Source organism: Acanthochromis polyacanthus, chromosome 17 (assembly GCF_021347895.1).
Source record: "Acanthochromis polyacanthus isolate Apoly-LR-REF ecotype Palm Island chromosome 17, KAUST_Apoly_ChrSc, whole genome shotgun sequence".
NCBI lineage: Eukaryota > Metazoa > Chordata > Actinopteri > Pomacentridae > Acanthochromis > Acanthochromis polyacanthus.
In genome coordinates this window covers 34705974-34726837 of record NC_067129.1, presented here as the reverse complement: position 1 = coordinate 34726837, position 20864 = coordinate 34705974, and the positions used below count along the sequence as shown (strand labels likewise).

At 39.5% G+C, this 20864-nt stretch overlaps 1 protein-coding gene across 1 annotated transcript in view; it reads left to right on the top strand.

The window, feature by feature from the left end:
- The window catches only part of LOC110964119 (F-BAR and double SH3 domains protein 2-like), a 50562-nt gene extending 32544 nt beyond the window's left edge, over positions 1-18018 (top strand). The window contains exons 11-20 of the mRNA XM_022212734.2: positions 4846-4962; positions 7019-7117; positions 9183-9335; positions 9955-10089; positions 10203-10286; positions 10662-10845; positions 10925-11148; positions 14338-14548; positions 14638-14702; positions 14849-18018. Of these exons, the coding sequence (XP_022068426.1) occupies positions 4846-4962; positions 7019-7117; positions 9183-9335; positions 9955-10089; positions 10203-10286; positions 10662-10845; positions 10925-11148; positions 14338-14548; positions 14638-14702; positions 14849-14932 (1356 nt within the window). The 3' untranslated portion in view covers positions 14933-18018. The remainder of the gene's footprint in view (positions 1-4845; positions 4963-7018; positions 7118-9182; positions 9336-9954; positions 10090-10202; positions 10287-10661; positions 10846-10924; positions 11149-14337; positions 14549-14637; positions 14703-14848) is intronic.
- Positions 18019-20864: the final 2846 nt, after the last annotated feature.

The window sequence follows — 20864 nt, the reverse complement described above, 5'->3', positions numbered from 1 at the left end:
TCTTTTTAAACACTCTGGAAAGTGTTTTGCATCTGAGACACCTATAATTTTGTGGAAATATCAGATAAACTTGACTTTACTCAGATTGTTTTTCAGAGCTGATTTGGCTTAAAAACTATATCTGTGGTCAAAATTTGATCTCCCAGCTCATTTGCCTCAACAGTTAGAGCAATAAAAATGGAGATTTTTGTATAAAATGCACAACCAACCACAATCTATCCACCTCTGTGAGTCCCACCTGAGAAATCGGTGCTAATTCAGAGTCTGCATGGCAGCTTCACACACCTGTTCATGAAACCTTTAGTGTGTCCTCATGGCCTGGAATCCATTTCAGATGGTTTTCCACCCACACTGGCCATTTCATAGATTTTTTGCCCTCATAAAACAAACATAAACGTCAACTTCAGTCCAAAAATACTTTACTATCAGCCTTTGACTTGACCTTGCTGTGCCGATCTGCCAGTGATTTGTGACGGCTTGTGTGCGTGGATGTAACGTAACGGAGCTCCAGTCGCTCGACTCGGCCGGCACCTTTCCTCCTCTGCTCCACTGGACAACACTGGACAATTTGTTCAAACTGCAAACGCTGGCGTTGTTTTCATTGGAAGTCAAACAAGCAGCAGCCTGTTCCTAAAGAAAACATTAGCGGTGGAGAGCCTTCCCTCCCCTCCCTCACCCACCCTCACCCACCACTTGCACCAGACAGGGGGATCCGGTAAGGAATAGAGCTGAACTGGGAGGGAGGGGCAGGAGGTGGGCCGGGCCCTGTGAACGGCCCATCTGTGAAAAGGAGGCATTGTGAGCGGGCCTCATCAGAGTGCACTGACCCCCTCCACCTCCACCAACACACCAGCCTTCTCCCTCCACACACACCGCTGATGTCATGTGGAAACTCGAATTTTAGAGATTTATTTTAAACTTAATTTAGTTGCTTCTTTGTAACACTTGAAATATAAAGACCCATCTCATCAGCAGCTTCTCCATCCTTTGAGCGGCTGTTTAGGAGGTGTGTTTTGCCTGAATTTATGTGTATTTTTTATTTATTTATTTGTATTCATTTATTTTTGCAGTGATTTCCTTCTATTGACCACCGCTGATGTCAGGTGGAAACTTGATTTGTAGGGATTTGTTTTAAACTTAATTAAGAAGAAAGTCCAGAACTGAACACTATTACAGTCTGCGCGAATGGGCACAATTTATTACTGGACCGTGGACCAGTAAACAGTAATTTTTTACTGGACCGAATATTTTATCCATACCATACCATGGATTATGGTATGTAATACCATAATCCATGAAATAACCTACCATACTCTCATAGCAACAGCCAAATCTAACTCAGCATCCACCCTCTCTCATTATACACCTGGCAAATTACCATCTACATGCACTGTCACCGTCACCACACCCTTCCACACCATTCTACCATCCCACCATCAACCCTTGCATACCATAATCCATGAAATAACCTACCATACTCTTATAGCAACAGCCAAATCTTGCTCAGAATCCACCCTCTCTCATTGTACACCTGGTAAATTACCATCTACATGCACTGTCACCGTCACTACACCCTCCCACACCATTCTACCATACCACCATCCACTTTTACCATTGAATTACTCACCATACACGTCCAGTTTGACCAGAAAAACCGCTCTCAGCTTCGTTTTGGCGCTACTTTCACACGCTCCTGCAGAAACTTGAATTTGTACTCAGGGATGGGAATTTTCCGCGGATTTCATTTCAAGTTTGAACACTTTATTGTCGCTGATACTCCTGCAAGATGGTAACGATGTTAACAATAGCTTGCTAACGACGTTAACAAGCTGTCGTTCGATTGTAAACGGCCCAGCAATTGGAAGTCGCTGCACCGCCGCCACACACATCACCCCCCCCCGTCAACGACTTTCCTTTGGAATCAGAACTTGCTGATCCCGTCCCTGTGTACTTGTAACTGGAAATCACTCTGTGCGTGCCGGGAATCATGACGTGATCATGTCACATAATGTCAACATACAAAATTGCTGTCCCCCGATGTTGCATTATCCTTTGGTGATTCTCGGCGACTTTAAGGGTGATTTACAGGAACAAAATTACACCGGACATGAGACCGGTAATGTAGTAAGTTTTACCGGACTTTTGGTACACAAATCGGATTTGACCGATGGTCCGACGTCATTGGCGCACACTGTATTACTCCTTAAAATCACCTAAAATGTGAAGACCCATCTCATTAGAAACTTTTCTGCCCTTCAAGCAGCTGTTTAAGATGTGTGTTTTGCTGAACTGTTCTGTATTTTTTATTTATTTATTATGATTCATTTATTTTCCTTCCACACACACCACTGATGACATGTGGAAACCACCTAACTCAAATTTTACGGGTTTATTTTAAACTTAATTCAGAAAAAGCCGAGATCTGCACACCATCACTCCTTAGTATTACTTGTAGAGTAAAGACCTGTCACATCAGAAGCTTCTCCAACTTTTGACCAGCTGTTTACGATGTGCATTTTGCCTGAACCAATGAGTATTTTTGTTATTTTTGCACGGACAGTGATTAATTTGAAGTAATAATACCATTTTTAGCTTGCATCTGATTTGCATTTTATGTCCCTGGACAGGTACAGAAACAGAAAACAACTACAGAGGAATAAATACACTACATAAAACAAAAAAATGTAGACATCTATCAGTGTGAGATGATGAATAACATCAGCAAATGTAATAAATAAAAGAAAATCGTTGGTGACAATTTTACACTGACTTTAACCAAACCCTAAGGCTGATTTTAAACAGTCTTTTTTGGATACCGAATCCACCTTTTCACTGCTTTACCTGAGACCAAAAGCTGTCTTTCTGAATTATCAGTCACCTCGAGTAGATGCTCTTGTCTCAACTGCACTGCTTTTACCATCATCGTCACTTACAGACAGCACTTAAGCTGCAATAGCAGTTCTTTGAAGCAGGTAATGTGATGTTTTTCACAACTATTAAGAGTTACCTAGATTTTTAAGTTGTGATCTTGACTTCCAAGAGTCTGTGCAGCCGTACTGACCTTGTCCAACCTTGTTTTGCCATTTTCCTTGCTATTTTTCTGGCTCTCGCACAGTACAATCATGTCCCCATTGTTAATACAAAGCTGTGCTTGGCTCAGTTGTTTTCCGCCACGAAAAACAGCTGTCAGTGAGCACAACACCAGATCAGACAAATGGGCAGCGATTCAGAAGTCTGGGACCGGGCTCTAAAGGTCAAGGACTGGCAAAACTTCCTGTAGACGAAATAACGTTTTCAAGACTCTGCTTTGTTGGAGCAAATAACAACCCTCAATACATAAATAAAAACTAAAAGTTGCTCTCGTCGGTAGTGTAGTGGCATTTTTTTATGGTCCACAAGTTTTGGTTCAAGCCCCACTGCATGAATCAGCCTTATTCCAGCCACAGCAAACAGCTGTTTTCACGCTGGCAAATCCACTTTAACCAGCAAATGTAGAACCAGGCCAGGAGGCAAGGTCAGAAAAGTAGAATTTAGCAGTTGTTTGTAGTTTAATGTGTCGCGTCAATGCATTTATGTAGTTTTGGAAAGAATTTTTCAGTTGCTAGTTGTATAGAAGACTTATTCTTCAGCTTTGTTTTCTGTTTTCTTATTGTTGGACGCTAAATGTCAAGGATAATCCTCTTTCAAAATCTCAAAAGCAGCTGTCCAGATTTGCACCAACATTCAACCACTTCGTCCTGCTCTTGTTCCATCTTCTCAGCAGCTTTCGTGCAATTTAACAGTTTTTGCATAATCACGCAGTGGAATAAGAATGTACCTTTATCGTAGTGCCCTTTGTGTCATTTTACTGATTTTACTGATTTATTACAGCGTTGTTAATGAAAAGTAAAACTAAACTAGACCCACATTTTCCACAGGACATGGAGACCAAAATGGAGTTAAAAAAAGAAAATGAAAGTGGGCTTGCATTGTTTGTTTTGTGATGGTGTCTTGATGTATGCTGGACTTAATTGCTAAAATGTTCACCGTTTAGGAGATAATACATAAGCGGTTGGTGTCATTTTTGAGCGGACTTGCAGACAAAAAAAAAAAAAAAAAAGGAGATAATACATAAGCATTGTATTTGTGCTTGTTGCCGTGCCCTACAGTGGGCAAAAAAAATCAATGTAAAGGCTTTAATTAGGTTTATGGACTGCACAGATGCTCTGTGGGTTTTAAAGAATTCAACGGTCCTTGTGGTGCCACCTGAAAAGAGGATTTTTCTGGCGTTTTATTGGCCCCAACAACAAGCCTTCACAGACTGTGTAGTGAAGCTTTGCTCTCCGGTGTTTGTTTTTTCTCTTCTTCCCTGTTGCATGACTGTCAGCCACCTGAGGTTTCTTTACATTACAAAACTGCACAGTTCATAAACGTAAAAGATGAATATGTTTCCTTATTTTCATTGGCGCTGATTTTGTGACAAAAGCTCTATTCACGTCTGTCCCACAGTGCTCTATTTTAGCTTGGCTCATGTAATATGTAAAGAGGAAGTTAAAACATTCGGATAGCAGACGTGATAAACAACCCACACTGGTGGGTCTCTCAGTGGTATTTGGAAAACAACAAGGGTCTCTTCTAGTAGGTCACACAACTTATTAGAGTGGCATGAACATTTTTAGAGGAATAATTGTGTTTCTGTCGGACATAATTTACGGTAAGGAGTGTAATTGTTGAACGTATGACCTGCAAAATGGTCTCTTTTTGATTTGAAATAAAGCCTGATTATCTTCCTGCATATGTCAGTCATTTAATTTGCGGTGTCCCAGATATTTTGCGTTAATTTCCCTCATCTTTCGTCTTTGGTAGGTGATGCAGCTGCAGAAAGAGAGTGGAACAGCGGAGGAGCACAGTCTGGATAAGGAGGCGAGGAAATGGGCAAGCCGCGTGGCTCGAGAATACAAAAGCGTCATCCACACACAGAGGGTAAGAACCACTGTTTATTTTATGTATTTGTATTTGTGTAATTAGGGCAGTGCGCATTATTAAACATTGCTTTGGGCTGTTTACATCTTGTTTTGATCTCTAATCCCTGTAAAATGTCAGAAAGTAAACCTGAAAGAAGAAGAATCTAAAATTATAATGACGGGTTAATTTACCTGCATGCAGAGCAGTAAAAAAAAAAAAAGAGCCTATTAATGATTGTTTAAAAGCTTATGTAGAACACCCAATCAGGGTCATAGAGACTATTATATGTACGGCATTAAAAGAAGTTAAGAGGACTTTTGATAAGCAGATGTCTATCAGTGGTTTTTAAAGCGGAGAAGTGTTAAAGGTCAGTGAGGCTGTTGCAAGGAATAAAAAATAACCTTCCACTTTGTCCTTTGGGTCTATTAAATGGTATTAGGCCATAAATCATTTAATCATCTCTTAAGCCCATCATGTTTTCCCCGTACAAGGGCATAGCAGCACGCCAGGATCAATTACAGTAACCGTGGCAAGTATTAACTGCTGAAGTTAAACCAATATTATGTTGTACCAGGTGATATAAATATTTCTATACCCTGTTCACTATGGAACCTTTTTTTGTTTTTAGATTTTGTTATAAAGAGTAAAATAGACAGCAGAAATAAATAAAACAAAATATGCCACACACTCACAAACTGAAAAGTTGTGGAAAAGATTTTTATCCAAAAACAGTCTCCTAAACTTCACCTTAAAACAACACCAGAACTCTTTACAGCCATAAAAAAGACCAAAATAGACCAAGACCAATCCAAAACAATAACTTAAACTGCAGGATGCACTTTCTAAAATACCCACAAATAGTCAAAAATATTGAGTTTGCAGAAAAAGCAGCAAACTGGTAAATACCAGGTTCAGCGTAAATCCAAACATTTTTAAGTTAAAATTTATCAGCAGAAAGAAGAGGATAAACCTCACATGGTTCTGTTAGATTTACACAATATAAAATAGGACAAAAAAGCGTCTGTTCGATGAAAATTTTAAGTTTTTAACACTAAACAAACATCAGCGTTACAGAAATGTAAAACCACAGTAATGGGACAATTTGAGTTTTGCTGTCAAAGGCATATGTTGTTATATAAGTTCTTTGGGGATATTTAATGCCTTTATGTCCAAGACACAGTGAAGTCAGGCTGGGCAAAGAGGTTATGGAAATGACCAACCAACTAGGACTTGAACCAGGGACTCACTACTACTATTATTAATATTGTAGAAACGGCAGTTACATGTAGCTTTGGACTCTGTATATTTCAACCTCTATTTATCAGCATTTTGCCAAAGGTGCACTAGTAAAAGTGTGAAGAACTAGCTATTAGCGGTTCCTGTTAACAGTGTATCCATCGAAAAATGTGACAGCTACTACGGGATTACTGAAGAAAACTTAAAAACATGATCATTATTAGAAAATTTGCGCAGTTATATTGCCATTTATCTGATTTCTAAGTGAATTTCTTGACGTTTATTCATGTTGAACATGAGAGAGAATGATAACATCTGGAATGATAAACACTACATCTAAAATATTTAATCCAAGTTGGAATTTAATGCAAATTGCAGCTCTTCTCCAAAACACAGTTTTGTACGAGTGCCTCTCCGTTAGTGTAATGTCTGACTATGTTGTTTTCCAGTAATGTGGAATTTGATTGCTACTGTACATTTAAAGATATGGGTCAGCTTGACAACAATAAACCTGGATCATAAAATCAGCCACACTGTGCACAGAAAATGTGATGAAGCAACACACCACACGATAAGAGTTCATCCTCCCCGCTTCACATTGGCCTGTTTTCCTGATTTATTGCTCAGGTTGTGGTAAGATAAGTGATTGCAGCTTTATCGCTGACATGCTTCTTGTACGTCAGGATCAAATATTCTGTTTCCAGTATGTCAGGAAATGAGTCACTGTCTCCATCAAATGTCTTCACTTAATGGCTTTACTGTTGAACGGTTTCCATTCCATGTATTCCATGCACTCTGGATGATAGTTGTGTTTGTCTGCTGTTGTAAATGCTCTCAGGCTCTGGAGGAATATGGGACGCAGGAGTTGTCGGAGCAGAGCAACAGCGAGCTGGAGACCAAGATGGAGGTGGCCAGGCAGAGTCTTCGGAGGGCAGAGGTACCGTTTGTGTTTCAGAAGTGAACTTCTCTGTTTTCTCCATCGGTGCCCCGTTACTACAGACAGCCCCAGTGCTCCACCTGCTGGACAAAAAGCTGAACTGATAATAGTCTGATTCAGAGAGTCAAGCTTGTTATCTATTCAACATTTAACATTTGTTTTAAACGGGGTTTACAGGTTTGTGAAAAAGTCCCATGATAGATTTTTAGAATAAAGGGAATTTATAAATTTAAAACTGTGACACCAGTTGTTCACCACGAACAACTTTCAGTCCAGCTGTTTATTATTTATTAGTTACTTAATTGACTTCCTCTTGAGATTTTAGTGCATCTCTGCTTTTGACAGCTGAGGAATTGTGTTTTCAGGTTGTCCTTCCATCTGTCTCATTCTTGTAAACATGATATCTTAGTAATATCTAGAGAGAATTTCTGCAAATCTGTCACAAAAGATATTTATCCATAAAAATTACAATACAAAAGAATAATTTAAATAAGCTACAGGAAACATTTTCTAAAATGCAAACAAAGAGGCAACGTATTTAGAAATTTTAAATCTAATTTCAGAAAGTTTCTTGCAGATAAGGCAGCAAACTTATACCTGCTTCAGTCTAGACTTTAAGCATTTCTCGTAACAAAGAGCATAAACGCTCCCTTAGTTTTGTTGGTTTAGTTTACATAATATAAAACAGAGAAAAAAGCATCTTGTCCCAGGGAAATTTGTAGTTTTTAACACTAAACAAACATCAGTGGTACAGGAATATAAACACCCTGACGATGGGATATTTTGAACTTTAATATCAGAAACATTTTCAGAGGCATTTTAATGTCTTTATTTTATAGAAGGGGTGAATTACCTCAAATCTGCCACAAACGTTGAGTTAGACTCCGTCGTCAGTGTTTGCTTTTACCTCACAAAACATCTGTTTGCCCGTAATTCAAGAATTTTGTGTTAATTATGAGAAAGTTTCACATAAATGCCGAATTGGATTCATTTATTTTTATTTAATAGCATCTCTTCACAGTGTAAGTCATCCGAGGGCACTTAACATAGTAAATTTGAGACATTTTATAGAGAAAACCCAGACAAATTCTACTATTTCCTTTGAGCAATCGCTTTTCTTCCAGGAGAACCAGGCTCACTGTTGTACAGACGACAAACAAGTGATGACGTTTTGTATTAAAGAAAGATCAAACTTTACTGTGACATTGTGACATTCTGCAAAAGCACTTCTCTGGCCGTTATTCAACACTATAACTGAGAAGATTGTGGCTATATTTCACATTTGGTCAGATACTGAATTACCTAATCTCATCTTAAGTGTTCACCTTGAAACAGTAATGATTAAAGATATGTGTGAAACTTTTAGAAGCTATGACTTCTTTGCAGCAACATGAATATTTGAAGCACTGTCTGCTGTCACAGCTCCAAATTTGTAAAGAACAGAAATATTGCAATGATACAACAGAATCAGCTTTATTGGCCAAACGTGTGAATACATGCATGGAATCTGACTTTTTTTTTTTTCAATCGGTCAACTTTAAAACATTTAGGTCTTTCTTGCATATTTTCTGAAGCTTCACTGGTTTGCATGGTCTTGTGTGTTTGTCATTCATTTAAAACAGAATAAACATTGTTCTTTCTGGAAGTTACGTCTGAAAATGTTTGCATTAAAATACACGTTGCTTTTACTGATCCCTTGTCACATTGATTCCCCAACAGTTAATGGCCAGAACATTGATTTCATCTGAAATTTATACTAAAATCTTCAAGGAGAAAATACAGTGTTTGGTTTGTTTTACACATAAAAGCATTAAACACAGTCTGACTAAAAATGATTTGAATACCTGCCAATACAACTTAATTTGTTTGAACCAAAACCAACCAGGCCAAATGAACCAAACTAAGTTGAAGAAGCCAGAAGAAAGAAGAGAAATGCAAAATTCCTACGAAATCACTCACCACAACAACAAATGATAGGTCTTCTAAAAACCCCTGTCTGCTTTAACCGGTCATATTTCCATGCGTATACTTTACATCAACATTCTGATTTATTTTGTTCTGGCAGACGGTGAAAGTGAAAGCGGAAGCCCGTCTGGACTTGCTGAGGCAGGCGGGAGTCGCCGTGGAAACGTGGCTGAAGAGCGCGATGAACCAAGTGATGGAGGAGCTGGAGAACGAACGCTGGAACAACCTCAGTACCCATGATCCTTCTCTCTCTGTAAGAAAAATACTGGAGTAACGTCGTAGTTTTCAAATTCATTCATTCAACCTTTATTTAAATCTCAGGGAGTCATTGAGGGCTCATTAACAGTGATGCTGGGAGTTCAGTCAACAGGATGAAACAGGAGACAATCAATGAGACAGCAAGGAAAAGAGCACAGTCACAGGGCTCCAGATTAATGTTTTTACTGGTAGCACTGGTGCAACAAACCTTCTCATTTGGTCACACCTTGTCACAGGCAAAACACATCACTTGCTGAACATCAACTTATAAATAAACATGACAATTTACTGATGTTCCCTAAATGCCCCACATTGCAGGCTGCTGTAGCTGCCGCTTGGTATGAATGGAACTGAGTGATGTTTTTCGACATGCGCTTGAGTGTGTTGAATAGTTATTTTGGGATGCTAAAAACAATAAACGGAGACCAATGTCTGTCTCGTTTTATTGCTAGAGATAAGCGTGGTAATGCTTGAGGCTATCCACATGTATAGCTTCCACAGTAAAATCTAGATAATCTTATGTCCACAGAATCATAAACATCAGGTGTAGTTCTGTTTGGGTGAAATATTTTGTTGCCGCGTCACGCAAAGTGTCGTCCGTCATATTTCTGCAGGGAACAGCAGATTTGGAGCGAGAGGATGAGGAAGAGATGGAGGACAGCGGCGAAGTGTTGGACGACAGCAGCTCCAGCCCCTCCAGCACCCTGAAAAACTATCCGCTCACATGCAAAGTGCTTTACTCCTACAAGGTAATGACAGATGGCGTATTGATGCTGACGTAGGCCATAGATTTAGCCACCGTGTTTGTGCAGTTTGATCTTATTTATATGCAAACAAAATCCAAACTAATCTGTTGTTTCAGGCATCTCAACCAGACGAGCTGACCATTGAGGAGCAGGAAATCTTGGAGGTCATAGACGATGGAGACATGGAGGACTGGGTCAAGGTACTCTTCTTCATTTCCACTTGAGTTTTGCTGTTGAATTTGAAAGCTCATTCAGGCGTTCCCACAGCAGTTCTCTAAATCTCTAAAAGTCTTAAAGTGAATTTTGGTGGCTTGTTCAATGTTTGTGTGATACTTCCGTCAGTAAAATAGGAAATGCTCTTTTAAGATGCATTTTTTCATAGAATTTTTTACACAAACTTACTTCGGTAATATGCAATATAATCTTTTTTTATGTCAATTTGATCCCCTTTTTTTTCCCCTGTGGTTTTTTTGTCTATGAGGTCATGAATCACAAGTGTCCATCAACATCCTTCGTTTCCCACAAGCAGCTTTTCACCCATCATCACTGTCTGTGTGTATTTTCTGCACTTCCAGGCCAGAAACCGCAGCGGTCAGGTGGGTTATGTTCCAGAGAAATACTTGCAGCTGCCTTCCTCCAACAGCCTGCTGAGTATGCTGCAGTCTCTGGCGGCGCTGGACGCCCGATCCCACTCCTCCAGTAACTCCACCGAACCCGAAACCGAACTCCCGACCGGCTCTGTCAACGGAGACTCCAGCAGTGAGAACGCCTCCACTGACTAACAGCTGTTCACATCCTGCTTTGCTTCAGGTCCTCATTTTTTCTTTCTGTGTTTCAGTGTCGTTCGCAAAGGCCTTGTACGACTACGCGGGACAAACGGACGATGAGCTGTCGTTCCCAGAAGGTGCCATCATCCGCATCCTGAGCAGAGAGACTCACGAGGACGACGGCTTCTGGGAAGGAGAGTTTAATGGCGTCGTCGGCGTCTTTCCTGCCGTTCTGGTCGAGGATCTCACCGCTGCCAGCGAGAACGGAGACGGACAAGGAGACAGTAGTGCACAGGTATGGTGCCGTTAACACTTTTGAGAAATATAGCCTCCAAATGCCGAGGTTATATAAAAAAAATATGAAGTTTTTAATTACTTGAACGTATACAAGTTGTGGTAATCAGGTAATTCTGTCCAAAATAGTCAATGGGACATGAGTAGTAAGCTAAATAACGAAGTTTGTTTAGTAATAAAATTTTACCACTGCAAGACCAAACAAGTACATCACGTGATCAGGCCGCATCATGCTTTAATTTCAAATGTATTTTTCACCGAATAGGAACATTTCATGTCTATTTTCCTGAAAAAGATTGTTTTATCTTCTCCCAGGCTTTCTCCTGGATAATTTACGTTTTATAACGTTTCAAACCCCGGGGTGGGCCTGGGATCTTTCTGCATGGAGTTTGCATGTTCTCCCTGTGCATGCATGGGTTTTCTCCGGGCACTTCGGCTTCCTCCCACACTCCAAAAATATGCTGAGGTTAATTGGTTACTCTAAATTGCCCGTAGGTGTGAATGTGAGTGTGATTGTTTGTCTGTATATGTAGCCCTGCAACAGACTGGTGACCTGTCCAGGGTGTCCCCGGCCTTCGCCCGAGTCAGCAGGGATAGGCTTCAGCACCCCCCGCGATCCTAGTGAGGATAAAGCGGTGTATAGAGAATGATGGATGGATGAGTTACACATGTAACTTGTAGTCAGGGCACCGGTGCGACCAACTTCCTCATTTGGTCATACCTCCCACATAGTTACAGGCAAATCACATCACTTGCTGAACATTTCCTTATCTGTAGGCACTACAATTTACCAATGTTCCCCAAACGCCCCACATTGCAGGCTACAATAGCTGCGGTGCTCAGACAGGCGTGTGATCAAAAATGACTTTGAAAAGAGCTAAACTAGGGCATTCTCATGTCATATTTGTCCCAGATGGAACCAAATGATTTTATTCTGCGCTGTTTTCTATGAGCCGAAAAAACAGCGCATGCATTTGCACTTCACATTTCACGAGAAGACAACAGCGACACCAATACAACTTCATTATCATCATGCACTAGTACAGGCCGCTTTCAGTTTGAACTGGCACATTCTCAAGTTATGGTCACGAATGCGACCATTGTAGTCACAGTCTGGAGCTGTGATTGAAGTGATTTTGATAAAATAAGACAATGTTAAGTGTTGTGGAAGTTTGAGAGAGGATGAGGAAGCAGACACAGAGAGACACATCAATGTGTCAGCGCTTGATTTAAGGCCGAGAGGTCCGGTGGCCAAAATGACATTTTTTGGCCACAACATACGTTAATTTAGACATTTTTAGGAGCCGAAATCAACTTTTAGTGGCCAAAAAAAATTTAATCGTACTTTTTGCATCCTTTGTGCGTAATAATTTGTCTGTGTGTCACATGGAGATGTTTAGTGCATTTTATGTGCCCTTGGGCCTCTGTCATCCTCTGTAGCATGCCTGTTGGAACTTAACATAGCTGCATGATGAGTGGTAGTATTGCAGTGCTTGGTGCTGGGTATAGTTCTGTTACTGTTAAGAGTAGACCAAAATTGGAAAATGCCTGGGAATTTACCGCGGATCCGCCGATTTCCGCCGATTTCATTTATTTGAACACCGATTTCACAAGTTTGCACACTTTATTGTCGCTGATACTCCCGCGCGATGGTAACGACGTTAACGATGGCTTGTTAACGACGACTGTAAATGGCCCAGCGATTGGAAGTCGCTGCGTAACTGACTTACTATGTCTGTTTTGATGTCTATTACAGAACATAACTAATATTTTTTTGACAGCACCAGTTTAATTAGTCAACAAATCAACAAGGGATATAATATTATCAATAAATTCCAACAATTGGAACAACTTTGTTCCCAAAACATAATATTAGAAGAAAATAACAAAAAAATGCAGTACTTTCACAACCGAATTTGGTAAGAATAACAAAATGACACCAAACTCTTTTGATATTTTTTTTAAATATGAAACTTAATATAGTTCTCAGGAGTTGTGTACTGTATTGTAAGTGACAATTTTGTGGTATTTTCTAAGATTCACAAGCGTCATGGTACTTGTGTCCAAACTTATGGCCATGGCTGTACATCTTACATGTGAAAAGTAATCCCATGAGCTCTTGTCTCCTTACAGTGCTCATTAGAGCATCCATAGGCTGAACAGAAGTCTGGCATCTTTAAATAACTATGCTGGAGTCAGAGGGAGATGGTGTGTAGCTTAAGTGTTGAGTGGCAAAACAGCATTGTAAAAAAATATCCAAGCACCTTGTATAGTAGCTACGCCTGCGACGTTTCTAAAAATCAAACAGTTTGGCAATCGGTTCAAAATTCAGCGAATAATTCCACTTTGAGATTCAGCAGTACCTCTTGCCTCCGTAGATGTCTATGCACCGCTGCCTCCGCTGGTCCCGTTCCGAGATGGCAGCGCTGCAGGCACGTCTCTCGACAGCCTATGAGGCGTCTACGTATGTTGACCGAGCGCCGGGAATCATGGGAGGTTAATGACATCATACAAAATGACTGTCCCCATGAAGAAAACATAGGCGGTGATTTTCGGCTAAAACTTGGATTTGGAGGTCAGTCGCCAAAATCAAAATATTTTGGCCCCTAACCAGGGTGGTTTTTGTCATTTTTGGTCGCCAGAATCGGTTTTTAGTCGCAAATGGCGACCTGGCGACCGTCTGAATCGAGCGCTGTGTGTGGTTGGGAGTAAGATTTACTGATATCGGGAAAAGTGACACCAACAGAGCAGCAGTTCATGCAAGCAATGCCAGCATCAGTTTTTAGGATTCTCTCTGATCTTCAGGCACTTTGTAGTTGGGAGAAGGGTCAGATTTAGATTAGAGACCAATATGGAAACAAACCTGTCTGCTTAGTCATGTCAGAATAGACAGTCTCTAATCCTGACCAGAGCAGAGAGTCCTAACATACAGTATCTTCCTGATACAGCGTCTGCCTGTCTGAAGATAATTTGTGATGTCAGCTAACAGCTGCAAGGAAATACCTTAGAAAGGGAAAGAGTGATTTTTTTTCCTCGTCATTCAGCTCATTTTCAGTTAGTTATGTGGATGAAATTGCTTTTAACGTTTAGATTTTTTTTCATTTTTGCACTTTAGGAGCTCAGAAAGTTAAAACATTTTGTGCAAAGCTGCAGTTTGTCACTGTGTAAATCTATCTTTGTTGTGTTTCAGGCTTCGCCCTCCACTTCGATGCACTGTGACCGCTCCCCTCGCAGCCCCTTCCAGCCGGGTCCTCTCCACAGCAGCCCCCTCCAGACGCCCACCATGTCCTCTCCAGCATCCAGTCCCTGCAGCGCCACGGCCTCTCCCATTGGTCGACCGCCCTCCTATCACAACGGACATCACAGGCCGCCGCCAGCTCCACACAAAAGCCCCTTTCACAGTAAGATCCGCCGGTTTGTCTGCACCGAAGTAGCAGTAATGACGTAAAGGTAGTTAAATGATCTAATCCGTGTCCTTTGGCCCCTTCAGGTCCGGCACAAGGCTCCCCTCAACCCCCCAAATACCCAGAAACTGGCGCCGGCACCATCAGACCTGTGAGTAAAAACACTTCGGAGCAGTAATCACAAGAATCTCTGAAAACACGTCACGTCAGTCCATCTAAAAGTTGTTGGGTAATTTCAGTTTGAGTCAAAGTGTTGAATTTTTAGCTTCGTTTCTGTTAACTGGTGGATGTTTTCAGGTCCGTGCTGCTCCTCCGCCCCCGAAGCAGCATCCTCGAGGGCAGGTGAAGCGGAGGGAGGAGGTGGAGATCACGCTGGTGTGAAAGCTTCACCCCGGTTTGAACCAGCCGGAACACAAACGCACTCCCAAAGGAAACCCAAGGAAACTTAAAGCCCCTGAAGATGCCTGGAGGCCGGAGAGGCCCGACACCCAGAGCTCGGAGGGTCAGTGTGCTGTGGAGGAATCTTGTGCATTTCTGGTTTCATCTCCTGGTTTCTCACTGCCTCATTTTAGTCCTGAAAAATAGACTGAATATTCACAGACATGCTTTCGCCCCGGTAATTAATAAAATAATAACTGTCCTATGATATCTATGTGCAGAAAAAGTACAGTTTAAGGTAAATGAACATTATTAGACACAGTCATTTGATATTTTGGGAATTGTTCGTTTTGTTGCAGAGAATTAAATGAGAAGATCGATGAAAAACATGACAGTCAGGAGATGCTTAGCTTAGCTTAGCATAGCACAAAAACTGAAAATGAGGAAAAACAACCCACTTGGCTCTGTCAGATTATTTAAAAACACCTTGGAGCTGGGGGAATAAAGCCATATTCCCTTTGTTTAAAGACTCAGTCATAGCAAAACAAACAGAATCATTTTATTTTGTTTTTTTTCAGTTGTGTTGATTTTATGCAGCTGCTTTTAGATGGGAGTCGTTGGTACAAATACATCATTTTAATCAGGTTTGTTAAATTTATTGCCCTATCAGAGACTCAGTTAACCTGGAGAGCTTTTGAACAGAAACACGCGAGTTCTTATCAGCCTCTTTTTCTCAGCTTGCTGTCACATTAAGCTGCGTATGCACAGATTTCCCAGTAATGCCAGTGCACATTCCTGTCAGATCACGGTGTATTTCTGGTGTTTAGCTCACAAACACTATGACGAACATCAAGAAGCTGCTGCTGTGACCGCTCACCAGAGTTATAAAGTCTCGTCTGCCAGTTCTTACAAATCATTTTCATACTTTTTTGGCTTCTAATAAGCCTTAAAACCTGCACAACAAAAACATGTTGTTGTTTTTTTAGCTGGATTTAGATCTGGTAAATACAGATGCAGCTTCACTCGGCTTCGTATCTCACAGCCTGAGATCTGTACCGTTGTGTTTCAGGTTATTCCTCTAGTAGGTGTGACCTCTTGGTTCCTCCTGAGTCACTTTCCACCAACTAGACTTTTCAAACATCATGCAGCCTGAACCGAAGCACAAATATCCATGTCATGTAGAAAATATTTTGTGCAGATTTTAACCCACGATTGCTGAGAAAAGACTGAAGTTTAATACGAAGAACCAGATTTTTGTGATTTTTTTTTTCCAGGATGAAAACGCAACATCAGTGAACATTCAATTTTTAAGTAGGTCTCTTATGACTTTTGACAGAACTATGCTAGCTGTTTAAGCTGATCACCACCTGGCTACAGCTTCATATCAGCACCTTCTTGAAATAGTGGCCCAAGTTATTTTTTCAGAAAATACAAATAACTGAACCTTGACATTGGACTACAGTGGTAGAATCACACCATCTTGTTCTACTGAGGATGTAGTGGATTCTTCTAGTTTTGGCCAACATCATGAGGAGAAGAGTTAGGCAAAAAAATCTGTTTTGTTCTGCCATTATTTTAGGAAGTTGCAATATTTAAGTCTCTGCAAAAAAACAGCAACAAATAAACCATTTTCCCCAAAATGTTAAATTCTTCTTTTAACCAAACCCGAACCATAACGACTCAAATGTCAGAACAGCTGCATTCATTCATCAGGTTGTGGATCTCGTAGTAAAAGCATACATTTTCATACAAGATTTGTTCTAAATGAATATTTTTCGTAAGATTTCACCCGTGTCTTCCCGCCCCACCAGTTGTGTCTCACTGCATGGCTCTCTCTGTTTCTGCGACGCTCGGATTACTTCTATGCAACAGAGCTACACTCGGCAGCATGTTGTGAGGCTCCGACACAAAAAACCAAAAGTCTGGTTGTCTCCGCGCTCGATCAAACGCCAGCACGGCCGAGGCTGGTCCTCTCCGCCGACACTCGTAGCCGCACACGGTTACACAAACAAGGGAAAAGTGGCAATTTTTAGCTGTGATTGTTTTTTCAGTAGAAACGATCAAAGTAATGGATCCCTTATTATTCTTTTGTTTTTGTTCTTTTTAAAACCCTTCTTTTCGTGTTTAGTTTTCTTTGCACCAAACGCGAAGATAAAGTTTAAGGAAGAAACGTAGTGCGTACACACATCGGCTAACTTTTTTTGTTGTTGTAAAATAAAGATCTAGAGATGTTATTATGACACTAACGAAGCCAGCATCGGTGGCTGGTGTCGGTTCATCGAGGTTGCAGTTGGTGACAGTTTACACTGAGGTCATGTGCAGTTTAAACACGCCTTTATATTTAAGGAGGAAACCATCCTGAGCTGCTAGCTGTCCAATTCAAATCTATACTGTCATAGTGAAGCACTTTTTGATGTCTTCTTATTCCTTTTCAGTATTGTGGATGCTATGTTGTTTGTTCAATATTTCTTGTTTGACGTTTGTTTACCAGCTGTATTGGTATGAATACTTTCCTTTTATCGGCTCTTGCGTTATTTAGACTTAAATAGCCATTTTAGTGTCTTCGATTGAGATTGAGATATGACTCTTTGATCGTATTGTTTTTGAAATATAGTTTACAGAGAGCTTGGAGATGGATATCTGTACAAATAATAGCACAGCTTTTTCTTTGTTTTTCTTTTTGTTTTATTTTTAGTGTTAGGTTATAAGAAAAACCTATTAAACCATAGTTGAATTTGATCAGAGGAAAAGAGATATCTGTCAGCCATGTTGCTGTGTTCTCGTTGATCTCCTTGAGATCTGAATGACATCAAACTTATTTTTGAAGTTTGCATTTACCCTGTTGTGTTAAAAAAATAAAAGAAGATAGTTGTCAGACTGAAGTCTCTTTTCCATCAGAGAAGTTCTTGTTAACTTGCTACTGGTCCTGATTCCACGTAAATCTGAAATTCAGTGACAAAATGCCCTTGTTTTACAACGTCAGCTCTGCAGAGGCTGCAGAGCGTCGTATTTACATACCAGTGGATGTTTAACTGTATTTATTGTGTACAAATAAATGTGAAATAAAGATAGCCTAATGGAAAACAAGACTCCGCTTTAATCATGTCAATTTTCTCTCCTGTTGTTTTTGTTTTTGATGAGTTCCATTGCTTAAAAGTACTAAATTAATTTTATTTTCAGACCTTATACTATCTTTTTGCATGGAGTTTGCATGTTCTCTCTTTGCATACGTAGGTTTTCTCCAGGTTCTTCGGCTTCCTCCCACAGTCCAAAACATGCTCAGGTGAACTGGTGATTCTAAATTGTCTGTAGGTGTGAATGTGAGTGTGACTGTCTCTATATGTAGTCCTATGACAGACTGGTGACCTGTCCAGAGGGTTCCCTGCCTTCTCCCCTAGTCAGCTGGGATAGACTCCAGCCCCCCATGACCCAATGAGGATTAACTGGAGTATAGATAAGTGTGTGTCTGCTCAGTTTCATCAAGTGAAGCTTAACAGTTGTGTCCTTTAACTAAATTGGCAGTAGAATTTGCTGAAACTTTAAGATTTGTTTGTTATAATTTCCTAAAGATTATTGAAAGCTTGTACCAGTTGGTGTTTTACTATCGTTGCTAAATATATGTATATTTATTACTCTATATCAGGATTTACAGAGTGATGGACACATTTGAGAGGTTTAAAGATGTGACACAGCATTGGATCATTTTGTTATTTGTATTCATGCACGATTAAAAAACCACTTTATCTGCTCTCTGTCTGTTTTAGTCCATTTTAAACTTTGAACAGTCACTTTTAAGGCTTGTATGGGATTCACTCACATTTATTGCTAACATGAGCTTCCTAAATGCAACCAAACGGCATCTATTTGGTCATTTCTCTGGAAAACTAAAACCTAAAGGTGACGAGAACTTTTCTGCCTCGGCTGTAGAACAACCTGCCAAGGAAGATGAGGGAAACGAAATTGGTGATAAACTCTGAATTTTATGATTGGTTTCTCTCTTTTTCATTGTGTTTACTACAATTTTTATTAATTATATTCATTTATTGCGTTTTTTTAGTGTATTTTTAAAGAGTTATACATAAACAGAGGTATTAAAATTTAAATTATGTATAAAAAAGCATAAAGTAAAACAAACTGAAAAATTTTTCACTGAAAGTCGTGCTGAAGCAGCTAAATAAATTTGTAATTGTGTATTTACATGATATCAGAGCACCCTGACAATCTCCATAATCATATTACCTGCAAATGTTGTTTATTGTACAGTTGCTTCACTGATAAATGTTGTTTATTTGCATTAGATCTGCAGAATTTACGGTAAAGCTGTTTGCAGCAGGAAGTCTGAACAGTTTTATGCCTCACACAGGACATAAACAGCCACATTTAGAAGCTGCTGCACATTTAAATTAATTAGTTTTAAACCACTGCATAAGTTGTACATGAAATTAAGAGTTTCATATTAAATAAAAAACATTTTTTGCCATAAACGCACACAACACATTTTGCAAATATTCGAAAAATGCATGGATTTAGTGTAATAACACAAATCAAATGGCATCATCTGGCAGCTGTCATGCTGTAGCTGCAAGAAGTTTTCAGGTGATTCAGGTCATTATTACAGTGAACCAATAACCGATCATCCTGAGGACCGTGAACGCATCACATTGAAATTAAAACGATCATTACCGCCTCTGCTCGTTTGTTTACATATTTGTTTTTACCGTAACAGACCGTCAATTTACAAATATTTAGTCCTTCAAACCTGCCTAAACCTTTAAAGTAAATCAGATTATCATAAATTCGATGGCTATAAAATCCCCGAAGAAAATGTATCTTCTCTGTCAAAATGATTTGTTTATAAAAATGGGAGTCCGTTTCAAGTGAATTTGAGTTTTATTGTGCGCTTCCTGTCGTGTTTTACTCAGATTCAGCTTTTTTTGTTTGCTGCAATAAACACAAAAACGCATCCAGCCACATATCAACAATGAAACAAACACGTTTGCTTCTGCCAGTTATTATAAAACAGTATTTTGGTTCCAACAAAGACACGTTCAGTTGTTTTATTTTGAAGGGAGAGCCGCAGTACATCCGGGTCAAAGCACCGCAAGGCTTTGCTTCTTTTTATGCCGAAGAGTTTCATCGAGTAGAGCCGAAAACGCAAGACAATCACTAAAAAGCACCAAATTATACCGACTGAACACTTACACTTTTCCAAGCGGCACATATTGAGATTTCGCCCTTAACTAAGTTTCGCTTTAAAATCGTTATTTTTTTTTGCTAAAATTCTAGATATATTTATAATTATATAAACATACATATTAATTATTATATAATTATATATGTGTGAATAATTATAATTCTTCTAAATTTAAGTTTAGCAGAAGCAAACTTTGATTTAATTTATTTTTAATGAGTGATGTAGTGAAGCAGAGGAAGATGGAAATATTTGCTCAAATGTGTGTTTGCACCACAACTGGATGATAATAAATGTGCTTTGTGTGTGTTAAAACTTTAAGGAATGTCTCAATGAAATATATTTGAGCTAATTACACAAAGTTTTTTTTTTACATTCAAAATACAAATAAATAAAATTGTGTGCAACAATCTTTTTGTATTTGTTTTGTATAATAGAAGAAGAAGTATTATATTTTTTCAAAGCTGAAGTAGCAATGCAGCTGTGCAAAACCACTGCTGATAAAAAGATAATTTTTACTCTTTTTTTACTGAAATGTAGCACAAAATAATATTAAATGCCTCACATTTGTACAAGTAATACCCTATATGATATTACATTGTGTGATATAAGAAAAAGAAGTTATATGTGTCAATAATATAGCGTATAATGTGCAATTAATGTGTAATTTTATCTAATAAATGTGCTATACCATGTGATCAAAGCACATTTATATGCAGAGGACCACAATATAAACAGATATTT